Source organism: Meles meles, chromosome 15 (genome assembly GCF_922984935.1).
Source record: "Meles meles chromosome 15, mMelMel3.1 paternal haplotype, whole genome shotgun sequence".
NCBI lineage: Eukaryota > Metazoa > Chordata > Mammalia > Carnivora > Mustelidae > Meles > Meles meles.
In genome coordinates, this window is record NC_060080.1 from 60,994,393 (window position 1) to 61,010,105 (window position 15,713).

Below are 15,713 nucleotides of genomic sequence, written 5' to 3' on the forward strand. Positions count from 1 at the left end.
TCAAGACCCTGAGATCATGACCTGAGTAGTAATTGAGTCGGATGCTTAACTAACTGAGCCGCTCACGCACAGATGGCAATTGATTAAAAGAAAGAAAGTGGGGTGCCTGAATGGCTCAGTTGTTAAGCCTCTGCCTTCAGCTCAGGTCATGATCCCACGGTCCTGGGATCAAGCCCCACATCAGACACCCTGCTCAGCGGGAAGCCTGCTTCTCCCTCTCCCAAACACACCCCCATCTGTGTTCCCCCTCTCGCTGTCTCTCTCTCTCTGTCAAATAAATAAATAAATAATTTTATTAAAAAAAAAAAAAAGGAAGTAAAGTGGAAGAAGGAAAGAAGGAAGGGAGGGAGGAAGGAAGGAAAGAAGGAAAGAAGGAGTGTTGACAAGGATGTGCAAAATTTGGAATACTCCTGCATTACTAGAAAGAATGTAAAATGGTGCAGCCACTGTGCAAAACAGTTTGGTAGTTCTTCAAAAAATGTAAACACAGAATTACCATATGATCCAACAATTCTGCTCCTAGGTATACACCCAAAAGAATTACAAGCAGGGATTCAAACCAATTTTATACATCCATGTCCACAGTAACATTATGCACAATAGCCAAAAGGTGGAAACAACTCAAACGTCTATCAGTATGTTAATGGATAAATGAAATCTGGCAATACATACAATGGAATATAATTCAGCCTTAAAAGGAATGAAATTCTGACGCATGCTATGACATGGATGAATCTTAAGATGCTATTCTAAGCAAAATAAGCCAGACACAAAAGAGCATATATTGCATGATTCCACTTATACGAGGTACCTAGAATAGGGAAATTCATAGATACAGAAAGTAAATAGAAGTTACTAAGAGCCAGAGAGAGGTAGGAATAGGGAATTATTATTTAATGGATATATTATTCTGTTTGGGATTAGTAGTGATGGTCACACAACACTGTGAATGTGCTTGATATCACTGAACTCTACACTTAAAAATGGTTAAATGATAGAGTCTATGTTACGTATATTTTACACAGTAAAAAAACAAGAGCTAAGAATGAGTTTGGGCCAGAGGCCTTCTACATTCATCTTGGCAGCAGAGCAGTGGCATACATGGAATGAAGCCCACAGCCAACCAGCCAATATACAAATACTAGCCAAACACAAGCAGTTTCAACATTGCTGAGAAGGATATACTGTCACTCTGAGTTCAGCACAAAGAACTTAAATCTAAAAATTATTTCCAAGTCCTAGTAAGGCTTGGTTTCCTGGCTTCCTTTCAAGCACCCCATCTGTCCACAAGAATACAGAGAGTCTGAACAGCAACAAGCTGAAAGAAGTCCAACACCAGAGGCTGTCTGTTGGCAGGCTTCTAGTCAGAAGCTGAGGATTTCAGCAGTGCCAAAGCCCCATTCTCGCAGGGTCAATGAGCTTACAAAGACAAACACTCAAATCTCTCTCTCCCTCTCTAAGTCATTTTATTAAAGTATAATATACATACAGAAAAGGGTACATCATAAGAAACAATGATTTCTTTTAAAACCTATTAGGAAAAATTTAAGCTCAGTAATCTCAAATGCATCTCTTTATAAATCTGGAGTTTAAAAATAAAATTACTTCAGCACAAACAGCATTTTCTTAACTGACAAATATTAAATCATTACTTTTAATTTTTTTTTCTGTATCGAAGGGCTAATCATAGCTATTGAAAAGCTCAAGTTGTGTACTGGATGGTCAACTTAGCAGTAAGATTATTAAAGACTGAGTTCATCTACTTATACTAACATATTCATGCAAAAAATCCAGAGTTACCTCTAATTTCTCATTTTCTCTGTTCCACATGCCTTCTAACTTACCTCAAAGCAACCCATCTACAGTCAAAACATTTCTTCTGTCTGCTCACTTCTTTCCACCTTGACTGTTAAAATTATTTCTGTATCTGCTCTGCTAATATCATCTCACCCAAACCACTACAATAGCTCTAAGTGTTCTCCTGACTTTAATTTTTTGGGGGGATGGAGGAACAATACTGTTTTATTAGTTATCCCTGGGCTTGACAAATTTTGGAACATGCTACAATGAAAAAGAATTTTCCTTTTCATTTCCCATCACTACTAATTCCTTTAAAAAGGAAGAGAACTGTCAAAATTGTGGAACAGAGGTGGAAATGTGGAATGGAGATTATCAGAGGTTTACATAACCCATTTGGAAGTAGAGTATTAATTTTGCTCTGTTTATTCTGGATACTTAGCCTTGCTAACATAATGAAGGATGGAGTGTTTTGATTTTTGCTTTGTTTTCATCCTGAGATCCCATTTTACCTATATATTATCACACAGATATTTGGAAACAAAAAAGAGCATTGCTTTTAATGTGCAAAAAACCAATCAGTGATTTGGGGGGGTGGTCCTTGGTATCATAGCTTCGCTCTGGACTATACTATAATCCATCCTTCATACATGAGTCAAAGTGATCCTATAAGAACATAAATCACACTGCATCATTCCTTTGTTTGAAACCTTCTGTTTCCTATTACACTTAGAATAAAAATCCAAATTTCTTACCAAAACCAACTTCTTGCCTTTTATTTCTTCTGCATTTTCCACTTCTAAATCAGCCTGCCTCCTTAGAAAGCCTTTCCTCACTCAAGCTCAAGCAGTAGCCCTTTACTGTGAGGTGGGATCTGGCAGCCATAATTTTTTAAAGATCCGTGGGTAAGTCTGATACTCAGTGATGCTAAGACCAGTGCACTAAGAGTCTTGCTTTTGCTTGCAATAATTTTTCTGCCAATTTACTTCTTGCTATTTCGTACTGCCTGTGGGTTGAGAAACTGGAAAACCAGCATGTAGGACGTGATAAAAAAAGAAATGACAATCATCAGGAACCTGTACTAAACCCCACCAAAGGTCGTAGCTATCTGTTAAATGCAAGGGGTATGTTCATGAACTCTAAAGAATCTGTACTGCCTGTACCAACTTTTCTTAGTTCATGACTCTCAGCTCTGAACAGAAGAGCTGAAGTTGTCAGAGAAATCATATGCAAATGTTACCTGCTCACCTGCATTCCCTAACTCTGAGCTTTAGTAAGGTTCTTCAGTTTCTGATATACTTCCTTACATTAATCACTGCTGTTTTTCTTCTTCTGTTGGCTCTGTAAGATAAAGGATTTGTCTGTGTTGTTCACTGACATATCCCCAATACCTCTACAGAATCTAACACATTGTAGGTGCTTAGTAAATACTGAATTCGGTGATTCATTTATTCATTCAACTAATATTTACTGAACATCATGTACCAGACAGCATCCTAGACCTTGAGGATACGTCAGTAAACAAAACAGTAAAAATCCTTGCCCCTTATATGCTGATGAGGAGCACAGGTAAGATTACTAAATAAAACAAAATATATAGTATGGTAGTTATAGTAAGTGGCAGGAAGAAAAAACACACACGAAAAACTAATCTATGATAACAAAAGGGACGTTACTGGTTGCCTAGGAATTTGGGTAGAGGGAGGGACGGATTATGAAGGGGCACAAGGAAATTTCTGAGGGATGATGGACACATTCTGCCTCTTGACTAAGTGGTAATTTCACAAGTGTATATACCAGCCAAAATTAATCAAATCAGACAATTCAAATGGATATAGATTATATATGGATATTATATCTCAATGAAGTTTTAAAAAATAAAGCAGATAATAGAGGAATGAACTTTTAGAAAGATGGTCAGTGAAAGCATATGGAGAAGGTGAATTAGAAAGAAAAAAAAAAAGATGTCAGAAAAGTGGAAAAGCTTTTACTGTAGATATCTGAGGGAAGATCAATCCAGAGAGAAAGAAGAGCAAATATACAGACCCTAAAAAGGAGCATGTCTGACATGTTCCACAAATTGATAAGAAGGCCATTGGGTGTAGTTAGAGAAGACTGAGTAAGGGAAAGAGCTAGCTATTAATCTGATTGAGACAGGAAGCCACTAGTGATGTAAGAGTCATGAATACATGATCTGACTTACAATTTAAGAGAGATACTCTGTTGATATACTACTGTGTGTTGAGAATAAGTTAAAGAGCAGGTGCAAACAGACCAGCTGGGAGGATGTTGTTACGATCTAAGAAAGAAGTGTTGGTGACCTGAACAGAATAGTGAGGTGGGGTGTTAGTGAGAAACAGTACAATTTAAACCATATTTTAAAATTAAAGCTAGCAGGATTTGATGATGGACTGGATGTGGGTGTGAGAAAAAGAAAGGATATATAAATTGGAAGAATGGAGGTGTCACTAACTGAGATGAAAAAATGAAGAAGGAATAGGTTTAGAAGGCATATGGGGAACTTAGTATGGGGAACTACATACCTTCTCATATTTAAGTAGAATTCTCAAATATGTCATAAATATCTATCTGGAAGTTAGGGGGAAAATCTAGTTTGGAGATGTAATTCAAGAGCTGTCAGCATATAAATGGTATTTAAACCCATGAAAATGGATGAGATAACCTAGGAAGTGTGTTGTACATAAGAAGAAAAGAGGACCAAGGACTTGTGGCCAGAGACACTCCAACATTTACATGTTAGGGAAATGGAAGGAGCCAGCAAAAGATATCTAAAAAGGGGAAAGGAAAGAACAGAATAGATAGCTAAGAGGAAAATCAGGCAAATGTGGTATCCCGGAAGGACAAGTGTTTCAAAGGAAAGAGAACTCAGATATGTCAAATACTGCTTATTGGTCAATCTCAACCTCAATGCAATCTCAAAAGGGTATTACTTAAGACCAAAATACATGCAAAACATTATATAAATTTTTAAACAGTGACTTGAATAAGAAAACCAAGTACTACATTAATAATAGAGCAAATATTTAACACATCAAAAATATGAAATACCACTTACTACACAATAAGAAGTGTAATACATAAAACATACTCAAAATGTCTACTTTTCAACTGGTAAATTATTAGCTACTGAATAATTCTGATTTTAATCTTTCATAACTAGATGACCACTTTAAACTTACATTTTCCCCCATTAACTATAACCTATTCTCTGTTATGTAACTATCCATTTTAATTTAAAAGGTTAAAAGCTTTTTTTGCATCTTTTTTTCTGTTTTGGTAAACATTACCTTCTGTACAAGGTATTTTTTGTAAACAGCTAATTCAGAGGTAGTCAGAATTTAAATACTGAATTTTAGATCTCCATGTTTGTTTTTCAGCAAATGTGAACTCAGTAAAAATCACAAAGGCTTTCGAGGGAGATAAAATTTCTTACTCTTTTTCTTTTCTGTGTGGCTACAGACTCTAGACATTGTCTTCTATAAATGAAATCTTGGAGTTTAAATTCAGGACCACAACTTTAGAACATGAACTATTATGAAACATACCTTAGAGCTACAAAAAAGGGTTGGTCCGTTCAGAACTAAAGTTTAAATAAACTCCATGTTCTAAACCTGATATAAAATATAAAATGAAAAATTTATTTGAAAAAAAATGCATTCTAAACTGATTTAATAATCCCCAAACTGTTAAATTTCATCAATCCCTAGTGATGAAGAGTGGTTTATTACCTACACTAATTTCTGCGGAAGTTATTCTTTATTACATTGCTAAGAGTGAAAACAAGCTTAAATACAAGAATTATCAGAAATAGGCCAACCATTACAGCTTTTATAACCAAATGAGATATCTAAGCTCCCCTTGGCAGATTTTTGGAGTAAGGCAATATGATCTTAAAATGGTGACTGAGCACCGACAAAAACAATGGCATTTTATTTATTCTCTGTATTCTAGCCTTATATTTCATTTTTTTTAAAATTATGTATGTATATATGTATGTATTGAGCATGAGCAGGGGAAGCAGCAGAGGGAGTGCGCGAGAATCTCAAGCAGACTCCATACCAAGCGTGGAGCCCCAAGTGGGGCTTGATCCCATGACCTCGAAATCATGACGTGAACTGAAATCAACAGTTGGATGCCCAGGTGCCCCATCCTTATATTTTTCCATATATTTATACACACACACATAAAGTGTAGGTATGTACATATGTCTCTATATAAGTGAGAAAGAGCATGTCAGAGAATGTGTGTGTGTTTTAATCTTTCTTTTCCTATGACACAAAGCAGGGAGTTGTGGTGGCACTGCTCAAGCTGGTGAAGCTACAGTGGAGCATAACAGAGCTCAGCTGCTAAACAGTAATAATAAATAATAATAAATTAATCGCCCAAGCTTAAGGAGGATAATGGCAGACCTGGAGGCAGATGAAGTGGAGCTGCAGCACCTGGGGGCAGCCAAACAGCAGAAGGCACCTGCAGTTCACTGCACAGGTGTATCACATCTTGGAGCTATGCTGGAAATAAGGTGTGGAGAAGCCAGGGAATCGCCTAGACTCTCCCACTGAAAACTGTCTCTCTAGTTGTGTGGACTGCTTCATTGACACTACTATCACCAGTTAGTATGCCCACACTGTACAGAAAGGAGAATAGTAGGCTATCCCCTAGAAGAGTCACAGAAGAGGCAAAGGACTTATTATTAAGTAGACAGAAGGCCAAGGAGGGGAGGTTGTCATTCCTTGTCAGGTCAACTTGAGGCTGTTACCAAGCCTGTTGGTACTAAAAAGTAACAAATGTTTGTAAAGTGAAATTTATTTATTTGGAATTCAGAAATTCCATGTTGTATCATAATTATTCAATAAATGTGAATTCTCCAAAAAATTAAATTGATTATTTTTTTAAAGATTTTATTTATTTATTTGACAGAGATCACAAGTAGGCAGAGAAGCAGGCAGAGAGAGGGGGAAGCCTGCAGGGCATCAGAGAGCCTGATGTAGGGGCTCGATCCCAGGAGCCTGAGATCATGACCTGAGCTGAAGGGAGAGGCTTAAACCCACTGAGCCATCCAGGCGTCCCTAAATTGATTATTAACCACAGGTTTTAGCAGGTACTTACTCCTCATTAGCCAGAATTTCACACACAGATCAGTACATTTCGTTTTATTTTATTTTTTAAAAGACTTTATTTATTTATTTGAGAGAGAGAGTGAGCACAAGCAAAGGGGGTAGTGGCAGAGGAAGGAGAAGCAAACCCCACTAAGCAGGGAGCCCGATTCTGGGCTCAATCCCAAGACCCTGAGATCACGACCTGAGCCTAAGGCAGATGCCCAATCAACTGAGCCACCCAGGCACCCCAGTACATTTAGTTCTAGGAGGAATTATGGAAATTAAATATAAGTGAATGCTTTCCTCAGAGATTAGATGCTTACCTAGCCTTCAGATAAAATGTTGACTTTTTAATCCAGAGTCTAAACCTGTCCTGATTCTGTAAATGAGAGTGAGTAGACCACTGCATATTCCTATTATCTAACTGCATACAAATGACAGAGCTAAACATATGATGAGTTGGTCAGAAAAAAAAAAATCAGATCAATAAAGACAGACACTATTTTCTTCCCTGTATCTGCTGTAAACACACTCCAACCTAGAGGAGTGCCTGGCACACTAAAACCTAGTCTAGAAAAGGCAGTAACACTAGCCATTTTTAAAACACAAAAAAGAAACAGAGCTTTATATTTATGACCTCTATAGGCAGGGTACCTCAAAATATATACGAAAGAACAATTTGTTAGAAGATAAGAGGAACAATTTACTACTGAATAGTTTAGCACTGAGGTTGTGGCTAGATGTTTTCTCAGAAAATGTCTTATTGGTCTTGTAAAACAAGAAGTCACAAAAGAGGGGTGCCTAGCTGGCTCATTCAGAAGAGCATGCAACTTTTGGTCTCAGGGTTTGAGCCCCATATTGGGTATAGAGATTACTAACAAAATACATAAACTCTTTAAAAAATAAATAATAAAAAAAAAATAAAAAAAAAAATAATAAATAAATAAAAAATAAAAAAAATACATAAACTCTTTAAAAAAAAAAGTCACAAAAGAAAAACCAACACATCTTTATAAAATACCAAAATTCAGTCTTTAAAAAATAACCATTAATGAGACTCCACTAAACATACAAATTATCCCCCCCAAAATTTACTATTTTAAAGAGAAAACATTCTATGATAATTAAGTTCCAGAAAAGAAAAACATAACATGGAGTTAATTAAGTATGTTAAACAACAAAATTTTCGTAAAGACATCTGCCAGAGTCCAACAGTCCTCAAGGCTTAGGGACCCTCGGTGATTTATGACCAAATATGATAGGATCTCAATCATACAAGTAAAGTACTTGCTCTTTCCTTTGTACATGAAATGTTCACCTCAAAGTTTTGTGTCCTCTCACCACTGAATTCATGATTTATTCTTGCAAAATTTTTTATTTCTGTTGAAGAAAAACATTCATTCTAAGAAAAGTAATTAGTTCACCAGTTCACACTCATTTTCTTTAATTCTGTAGATTTCCATAAACATATACTGCTTTAGTTACTTCTCTATTACTTTGGCTTCTTCATCTTCCTGAAATGTACTATATTGTGTTAAAAGAAAAAAGTCAATGCATGTACTTGGCCACTGATCACCAAATGTACTTTCTGGACCAAAGCAATAAGTAACACAGACAAACTAGCAGGAGAAAGCAATTTAAATACAGAAGGGAAAACAAAAAACCCACCATTACCACATCTAGTTCCTGAAGACAGTCCCCAAGCACTCCATATATTACGGTAACTAGAAGTACTATGCCAACATACATTGAATTCTCACTATAAAAATTTGATACAAGCCCTATTTACACTTCAAATCACATTGTTTGGCTACCTTTTATACAGTGGTTCTCAACTCTGGATGAATACTGGAATCATTAACTTTTACGAATACTGATATCCAGGTCCCATCCCCACAGATTCTTATTTAATTGGTCTCAACACCATCCTAAGCATGAAAAATTTTAAAGCCCCATAAGTGATTCTTACGTGCAGCCATCATTGAGAACAAATGATTTTTTTTTTAAGATTTTATTTATTTATTTGACAGAGAGAAATCATAAGAGAGGCAGGCAGAGAGAGAGGAAGGGAAGCAGGCTCTCCGCTGAGCAGAGAGCCCGATGCGGAACTCGATCCCAGGACCCTGATATCATGACCTGAGCTGAAGGCAGCAGCTTAACCCACTGAGCTACCCAGGCGCCCGAGAACAAATGATTTAAAACGACATAAACTGAAGACAGTAATTTAGTTACTTTGGGGTATATCAATACACACATAACATATACAGAGTTCAAAAAAGTAGGTCATTCTTCTTGGAAGCAACCACTCAGTATCCTAGAATCATTAATCCTCTCACAAGTTCATTCAGTGTCTACATATGAAAATAACTTTGACTTTGTTGCCTATAAATGTTCTAAAAACTGGGAATTTGATATAGTAGAGTACTTCAGAAATAATATTCACTTAGAGGCTGACAGAAGTACTAACCAAGGATCCAGGTCTCACAAAAATATTTCCTATAGGATTTGGGCTGTATATTTTATTGCCAGCCTAGGTTATATATTGATATATTAATTTAAGAATTCAAAGGACTTATGGGTTGAAAAGCAATTTCAGTATCAATGCTGTTAACTACCATATTGTATTACGAACACGTTTTTTTGGCTCCTAAAAGTTGGTGTCAATAGTTTTTGGAAAAAAAATCAATTTGGTAATCTCCATTTTAGTTTTCATTTTACCACGTAGTACCTCTGTCTAAAGGAAGTCATATCTATCTCAGACACCTTCTCTAGAAAATGGGGATAGACTATTTCACCTGTGTAATTCATCAGGTAAGTGCTTAAGAACTCTGACTTCTAATACCTGTTGATTACACTGTGATAGGTAAACTTTCTAGAAACATCAATGTCCATTTATTTACATATTGTCTGTTGCTGCTTTTGAGCTACAACAACAAAGTTGAGTACTTATGACAGAAACTATATGGTTGTCAAGCACACACTATCTGGCCACTTAAAAAAAAATTTGCCAACTGTTAGGTCCCCCAATAATGGGTCCGTGATTAAAGGAGCGAGACTGATAGAAAGCGAAGGTCAAGCAAAGCTTTATTTTGCACCAAGCATCAAGAACCAAACTGACTGGCCAGGGCCGTGTGTCTTACAGAGAGGGCGACCTCTCTCTGTTTCACAGACTAGCTTTTAAGGGAAAAGGTCATGCGGTTGGGCCTGGCCATGCACAGGTGGCCAATGAAATTGTAATACACAGAGAAAGCTGCACAGTGACCAACTGAATTACAATTTACCCTAGTAGATATTTGAATTAGCCGATCACCTTGGTCAGAATTGGCGTCCAAAGGCTCCCTAAGGGCAGGGCCCATACTCCTTAGTAACTAGGGAGACAGTATGCAACTCCCCACTGATGGGATGTCTCCACCTGGCCAGACCCACCCTTTCATTTGGGCTTTGTTACCTGGGACTAGATTCCGGGATTTGTTTTTAAGTAAGTCCCTTGGGGGAAGGGGGGGGCAGGGACAGTTTAAAGGTTAAACAACAAGGTTATTGTTTAACAGATGGATGGAAGCACTCTGGCTAAATAGGTCCTTACACCAACTTGTTCTAATTGATCACAAAATGTCCCTGAAGCTAGCCAGCAAATTATTTGTAGTGATGTTTAGATTTACTGTTGGCAGAATCTTTCTACACTAAAAACCAAAAGACAAACAAACAAACAGCTGAATGCCACTTTGGGTAACAAAATCAAAGAAAAAAATTTAAAGATTTTAAAGTAGATTTAAAAATCCCTGTGGTGATACCCAATAAATCCAGATGACATGTAAGTCACTAAAATCAAAAGGCACATTATAAACTGAGTCCAAGAAAAAACAGGAAAGTATCAAGTTAAAGAAGTACTATAGTAGCTCTCTAGGAACGTCTTAAAATAGATATACGTGTTTTGATATTCCTGCCCAAATGAAAAATACTTAAAGACAAAATGAAATAATCACTACTGCCAGATAAAAATTGAACAGCCTGTACAAATGGCTAGTGAAATTTAGATATGCAAGTATGTTTACCACACCTTTCTAATCTGTCACATTTTTGGTCTATGAACAGTAGGAAGAAAGCCATATGGTTAAGAGAAAAGACTTCAGGGTCAGAAAAACCAAAGTCAATTAAGGCAACAGCATTATTTCACAATAACTGTATAAAAGATTCTCCAAATGCATTTTTTTTTTTTAGATTTTATTTTATTTATTTGACAGAGAGAGATCACAAGTAGGCAGAGAGGCAGGCAGAGAGAGAGAGGAGGAAGCAGAGAGCCCGATGTGGGGCTCGATCCCAGGACCCTGAGATCATGACCCGAGCCGAAGGCAGCGGCTCAATCCACCGAGCCACCCAGGCGCCCCTCCAAATGCATTTTTAAAAAGAATTATTTTTTTCAAACGAATTACCTTTTAAATTAAAATTAATGTCATCTTGGAATTACAAACACTGAAAAATCCTAAGAAACTTAAGAAAGGAATATGTGACGGAAATTGACAGCTAAAAAAAATACTCTCATCTGTAGAAGAAAAATAAATTTTTATTAAAGGATGTAATAGAAGCACTTATTTGATTATTTATCTGAAAATACATCTGGTTAGCTAATCCAGTGATCTGGGTTTTCTCTTCCTAATTATGGGTTGCTGCTTTTTTCTTTTCCTTTTTTCCCAAAAGGCATATACCAGGTCATTAAAAGTCTGATCTGGCAGTCATCTGAAGCACAAACTAAATGATTTCTAAAAAAACAATGTAGATGCCAAAATTATCTGCTATAATGACTATTGGAAATGCAAGAAAAAGAGGACTGTTTTGCAAATAATCAAGATCAAATTAAAAAGTATTTGTGGGCTCAAGGACAGAGATTGCACACTTAGGGTCTTTAGGAACAAATACATTACTGTAATTAAGGTACACTGCCGATAAAGATGACTGGGTGAGACAGTTATATTCTGTGTTGTTTAATCTGTTTCTGCTCTTTATTCAGCATCTCTATCACCGCTTTAGAGATTCTGACCAAATGCCAAGAATTCTGAAATCTAACCAAAATGGAGCAGCAGCCAACTTCTGTGCAATCACCTCAATGACCCATTTCGTACTTCTGAGATAGCTGCCAGGACCATGAGGCTGGTGTCCAGATTCTATCCAAAACTGGGAATATCTAAATTTTCAGATGATTCCATCTCTGAAAAGGGATTCTAGGAAACAGGGTCTGTTCCTATTATTCTTATTATCTTTGCAAAGAAGACTGTTACATAAAATCAATCTGAATATATAGCTAACATGTAATGAGAAATATAGTTTAGAAAAGGAAATTAAGTTTGATTTACCTGTCCACTTTTCCCTATTTCCAGCTCCATTATGGCAACAGGGGTATGTATCTGAGCTGAATGCCTTGACTGCGATTTGCCATCAACTCTCCAACTCAGGCCCCGAAGCCCATTGTCCCAACGGCTCTGGTTCATGAGACTCTCTCGAATTTTTATCTTGTGGTTCTTCCAGAATTTGGAAATGACAGCGGCTTGGTCAGATGAGATCCCACCTTGCTTTTTGGTTTGAGCAGTCAAGAATGCCTCCAGCTGGTTGAAATCCATGTCTGCAGATGCAATAGACTATAATGACAGAAAAAAACAATGATTATTAACCACTGAATAGGCTTTCAAAAAGGGTCCTCAATGACAGGGATGAGAATAAGCTCTTTAAAAGAACAAAAATATCCTTTTTACAAATATTAAGTATCAGAAAAATCTACTTGTTAAAAATTCCATGTCACTCAAATTCTGTATCAATAACTAGAATCTAATTCTTAAATATTTAATTTCATGGTGGGAAATAATAAAAATAATTAAAGAAATTTAAACTAAATAATGAAACAAGAAAATAAATTAATTCATCCTCTGATGAAATCTTACGTAATTTCACAATGCCTTATAAGCCAGGCTTGGCTTGATACACTATAACTGTATAATGCCTTGTCCATAGAGGCACAAACTAAATTTTGTTAAACAAATGCATTATGTTAGCTGTGTTAAGTCCATCTTTAGTCAAATAGCTCAGTCACAATACTACTCTGAAACTGTGTATTATTTAATGTTTCTCCCATAAATTTTCAAAATTTAGGGGCGCCTGGGAGGCTCATGGGTTAAGCCTCTGCCTTCGGCTTGTGATCTCCATCTGCCAAATAAATAAATAAAATCTTAAAAAAAAAAAAAAAAGAATGTGGATCTGGTTAAATACATTCACATAGCATGTAACAGAACACTCATGACAACTAAAGATTGAACATCCACAATTTCAAAACAACCTTAAGCAACTGGGAAGGTTTTGATACACAGCAGTTGGTCTCTGCTCAGATAGGAATTTTAAACACGTATCTTAGGAGGAGGAGGTAGGTAGTACTAGCTAGTAAGCAAACCTAGTCAACTTCCTGGCATTTTTCAGGGCAGTTTTATGGAATTTACGTTCTTCCTTAATAAAATCAAGTCTTAATACTTCATTATCAGCAATTTACCTTTTTGTATGCCTGAAAATTCTTAAAGATACTGAAAATACTACATCTGGCTTTTTTCTTGGTCATATGCAAGACTTTTAAACTTTATTCAGAATTGACCAACTGATAACCAACTATTTACTAATGCTTGACATCATGTTAAAATACCTGCTCACACTATGTTTATAGCCTAGTAGAAGGCCTACAGATCCTATCCATGATTTTCTGTGTTGAAATAGTTTTAGCTCTGGTTTTTGAAACAGTTTCACTTGCTAGTTAGACATGGCAAACAAATCAAACTGTTAATACAGTCTTATCGGGGTGCCTGGGTGGCTCAGTAGGTTAAGCATCTGCCTTCAGCTCAAGTCATGATCCCAGAGTTCTAGGATTGAATCCCAAATTGGCCTCCCTGCTCAGCGGGAATCCTGCTTCTCCCTCTCCCACTACCCCTGCCTGTGTTCCCATTCTCTCTCTGTCGAATAAATAAATAAAATCCTAAAAAAAAAAAAAAAAAAGTCTTCTCTATTAAGTAAAACTATCACCTTGAAATTACAGAAATTAAAGAAAAAATATTGCAGAACATTTTTATGTGAAATTTATTTCAATGTATGTTTCCATATTTATAAAAACCTAATCATAGTAATTTCAGAATTTTTAATTATAGTCACCTACAGCAAAGTAAATACACCTAGCCACCTGCTATTCTAAATATTAACAGAACATTTATTTACATCTTGAACACTCCAAAGCCAACTAGCTGAAAGCAGAAAATTCAAGTAATAATGGGTACTTCATCTAGCCAGCACCCCATCAACAAACCCTGGTGGAAGACTGTGAGTTTCCATTCTACAGAGTGACCCAAAGGGCTCTGGACTCAAGGACTCTAGGCACAACTCAGGGTAAGGGACTCACTCTGAAAACTGAGAGACGAAGTGTAATTCTACATCTGAATAATGGGGTACCCAGCTTCCTTCCCTCATTGACTGCAATGCAACTGTGACACAAACTACCCAAGGCAGGCCAAACTTCACAATGGCACAATGCTTCATGAGGAGGACACAACTTCAGACACCAGCCATGCAGCTGGAGAATTCCAAGCCACCTGTACTTCACACCAACTGGCTACGCATTTGAGGATTCCCACTACCCCCTTAAGTTCAATAATTTAGCAGAATAAGTCACAGAACTCAGAAAAGCACTCTACTTTACAGTTTTACTATATAAAGGAAGGATAGAAAATCAAGACTGGACAAAATAAGAGATGCGTAGGGCAGGATCTAAGAGAGTCCCAAATGCAAAGTTTGCATGTCTTCTCCCAAGGGAATCAAGATGCACCACCCTCCTGGCACATCAATGTATAATAAGATACACACAGTATTGGGGTTTTTTTCTTTTTTTTTAAGATTTCACTTATTTATTTGAAAGAGAGAAAGCACAAATGGGGAGGGACAGAGGGAGAAGGAGGGGAAGCAGGCTCCCACTGAGTGAGGAGCCTGACATGGGCCCTGATTCTAGAACCTCAAGATCACTACCTGAGCTAAAGTCAGATACCTAAGTGAGCCACCTAGGTACCCCCATAGAGTATTGTTTGTCAGAAAAATTCACCCTACGATAAAAACTCCAGAGTTTTTATTAGGGTTTCAGTACTGAGACATGGTTGATTAAATCAGTGGCCATTTGATTTAACTCAATCTCCAACCTCCCTCCCCCTCCCTGAAGGTGGGGCTGATATCTGGTGAGTCAAAGCCCTTCTCTAACCAAGTGACTGGTCTTTCTGGAGTTAAAAGCCCATGTCTGGAGTCACCTCAGCATAAACATCTAGGGGCTCACCATGAGTCACCTTGATAGCAAAAACTATCAAGTCTGGTCTGACACCCCTACTATTAATAACAAAAACACTACTCCGTTCACTCTAGAAATGTCAGGATTTAAGACCTCTCTCCCAAAAACTAAGAGCAGTGACCAATCAAATACTTCATTATACAACAGGCTCCAAGAAAATTGGCAGTAAGACTTTTGGAGTATTGGAAAATTTCTCTCTACAGAACAACCTGACCAAAAAAATGGACCTATAGAGAGGCATCTGGCTGGCTCAGTTGGTGGAGCAAGTGACTCTTGATCTCATGGTTGTGAGTTTAAGCTCCACACTGGGTAGAGAGATAACCTCAAAAAATAAATTAAATCTTAAAAAAAAAAAAAAAAAAAAAGAGGGGCATCTGGGTGCCTCAGTCAGTTAAGCCTCTGCCTTTAGCTCAGGTCATAAGCCCAGGGTCCAGGGATCAAGTTCCATA

General features: G+C 37.1%; 1 protein-coding gene and 1 pseudogene across 4 annotated transcripts in view; one reads left to right on the top strand and one right to left on the bottom strand.

Moving 5' to 3' along the window:
- Positions 1 to 15,713, bottom strand: part of COMMD1 (copper metabolism domain containing 1) — a 218,550-nt gene that overhangs the window by 138,156 nt on the left and 64,681 nt on the right. For all 4 annotated transcript variants that reach the window (XM_045979843.1, XM_045979844.1, XM_045979842.1 and 1 more), the window contains exon 2: positions 12,263 to 12,544. In XM_045979843.1, the coding sequence (XP_045835799.1) occupies positions 12,263 to 12,544 (282 nt within the window). The remainder of the gene's footprint in view (positions 1 to 12,262; positions 12,545 to 15,713) is intronic.
- On the top strand, positions 6,219 to 6,462 carry LOC123926142 (annotated as a pseudogene).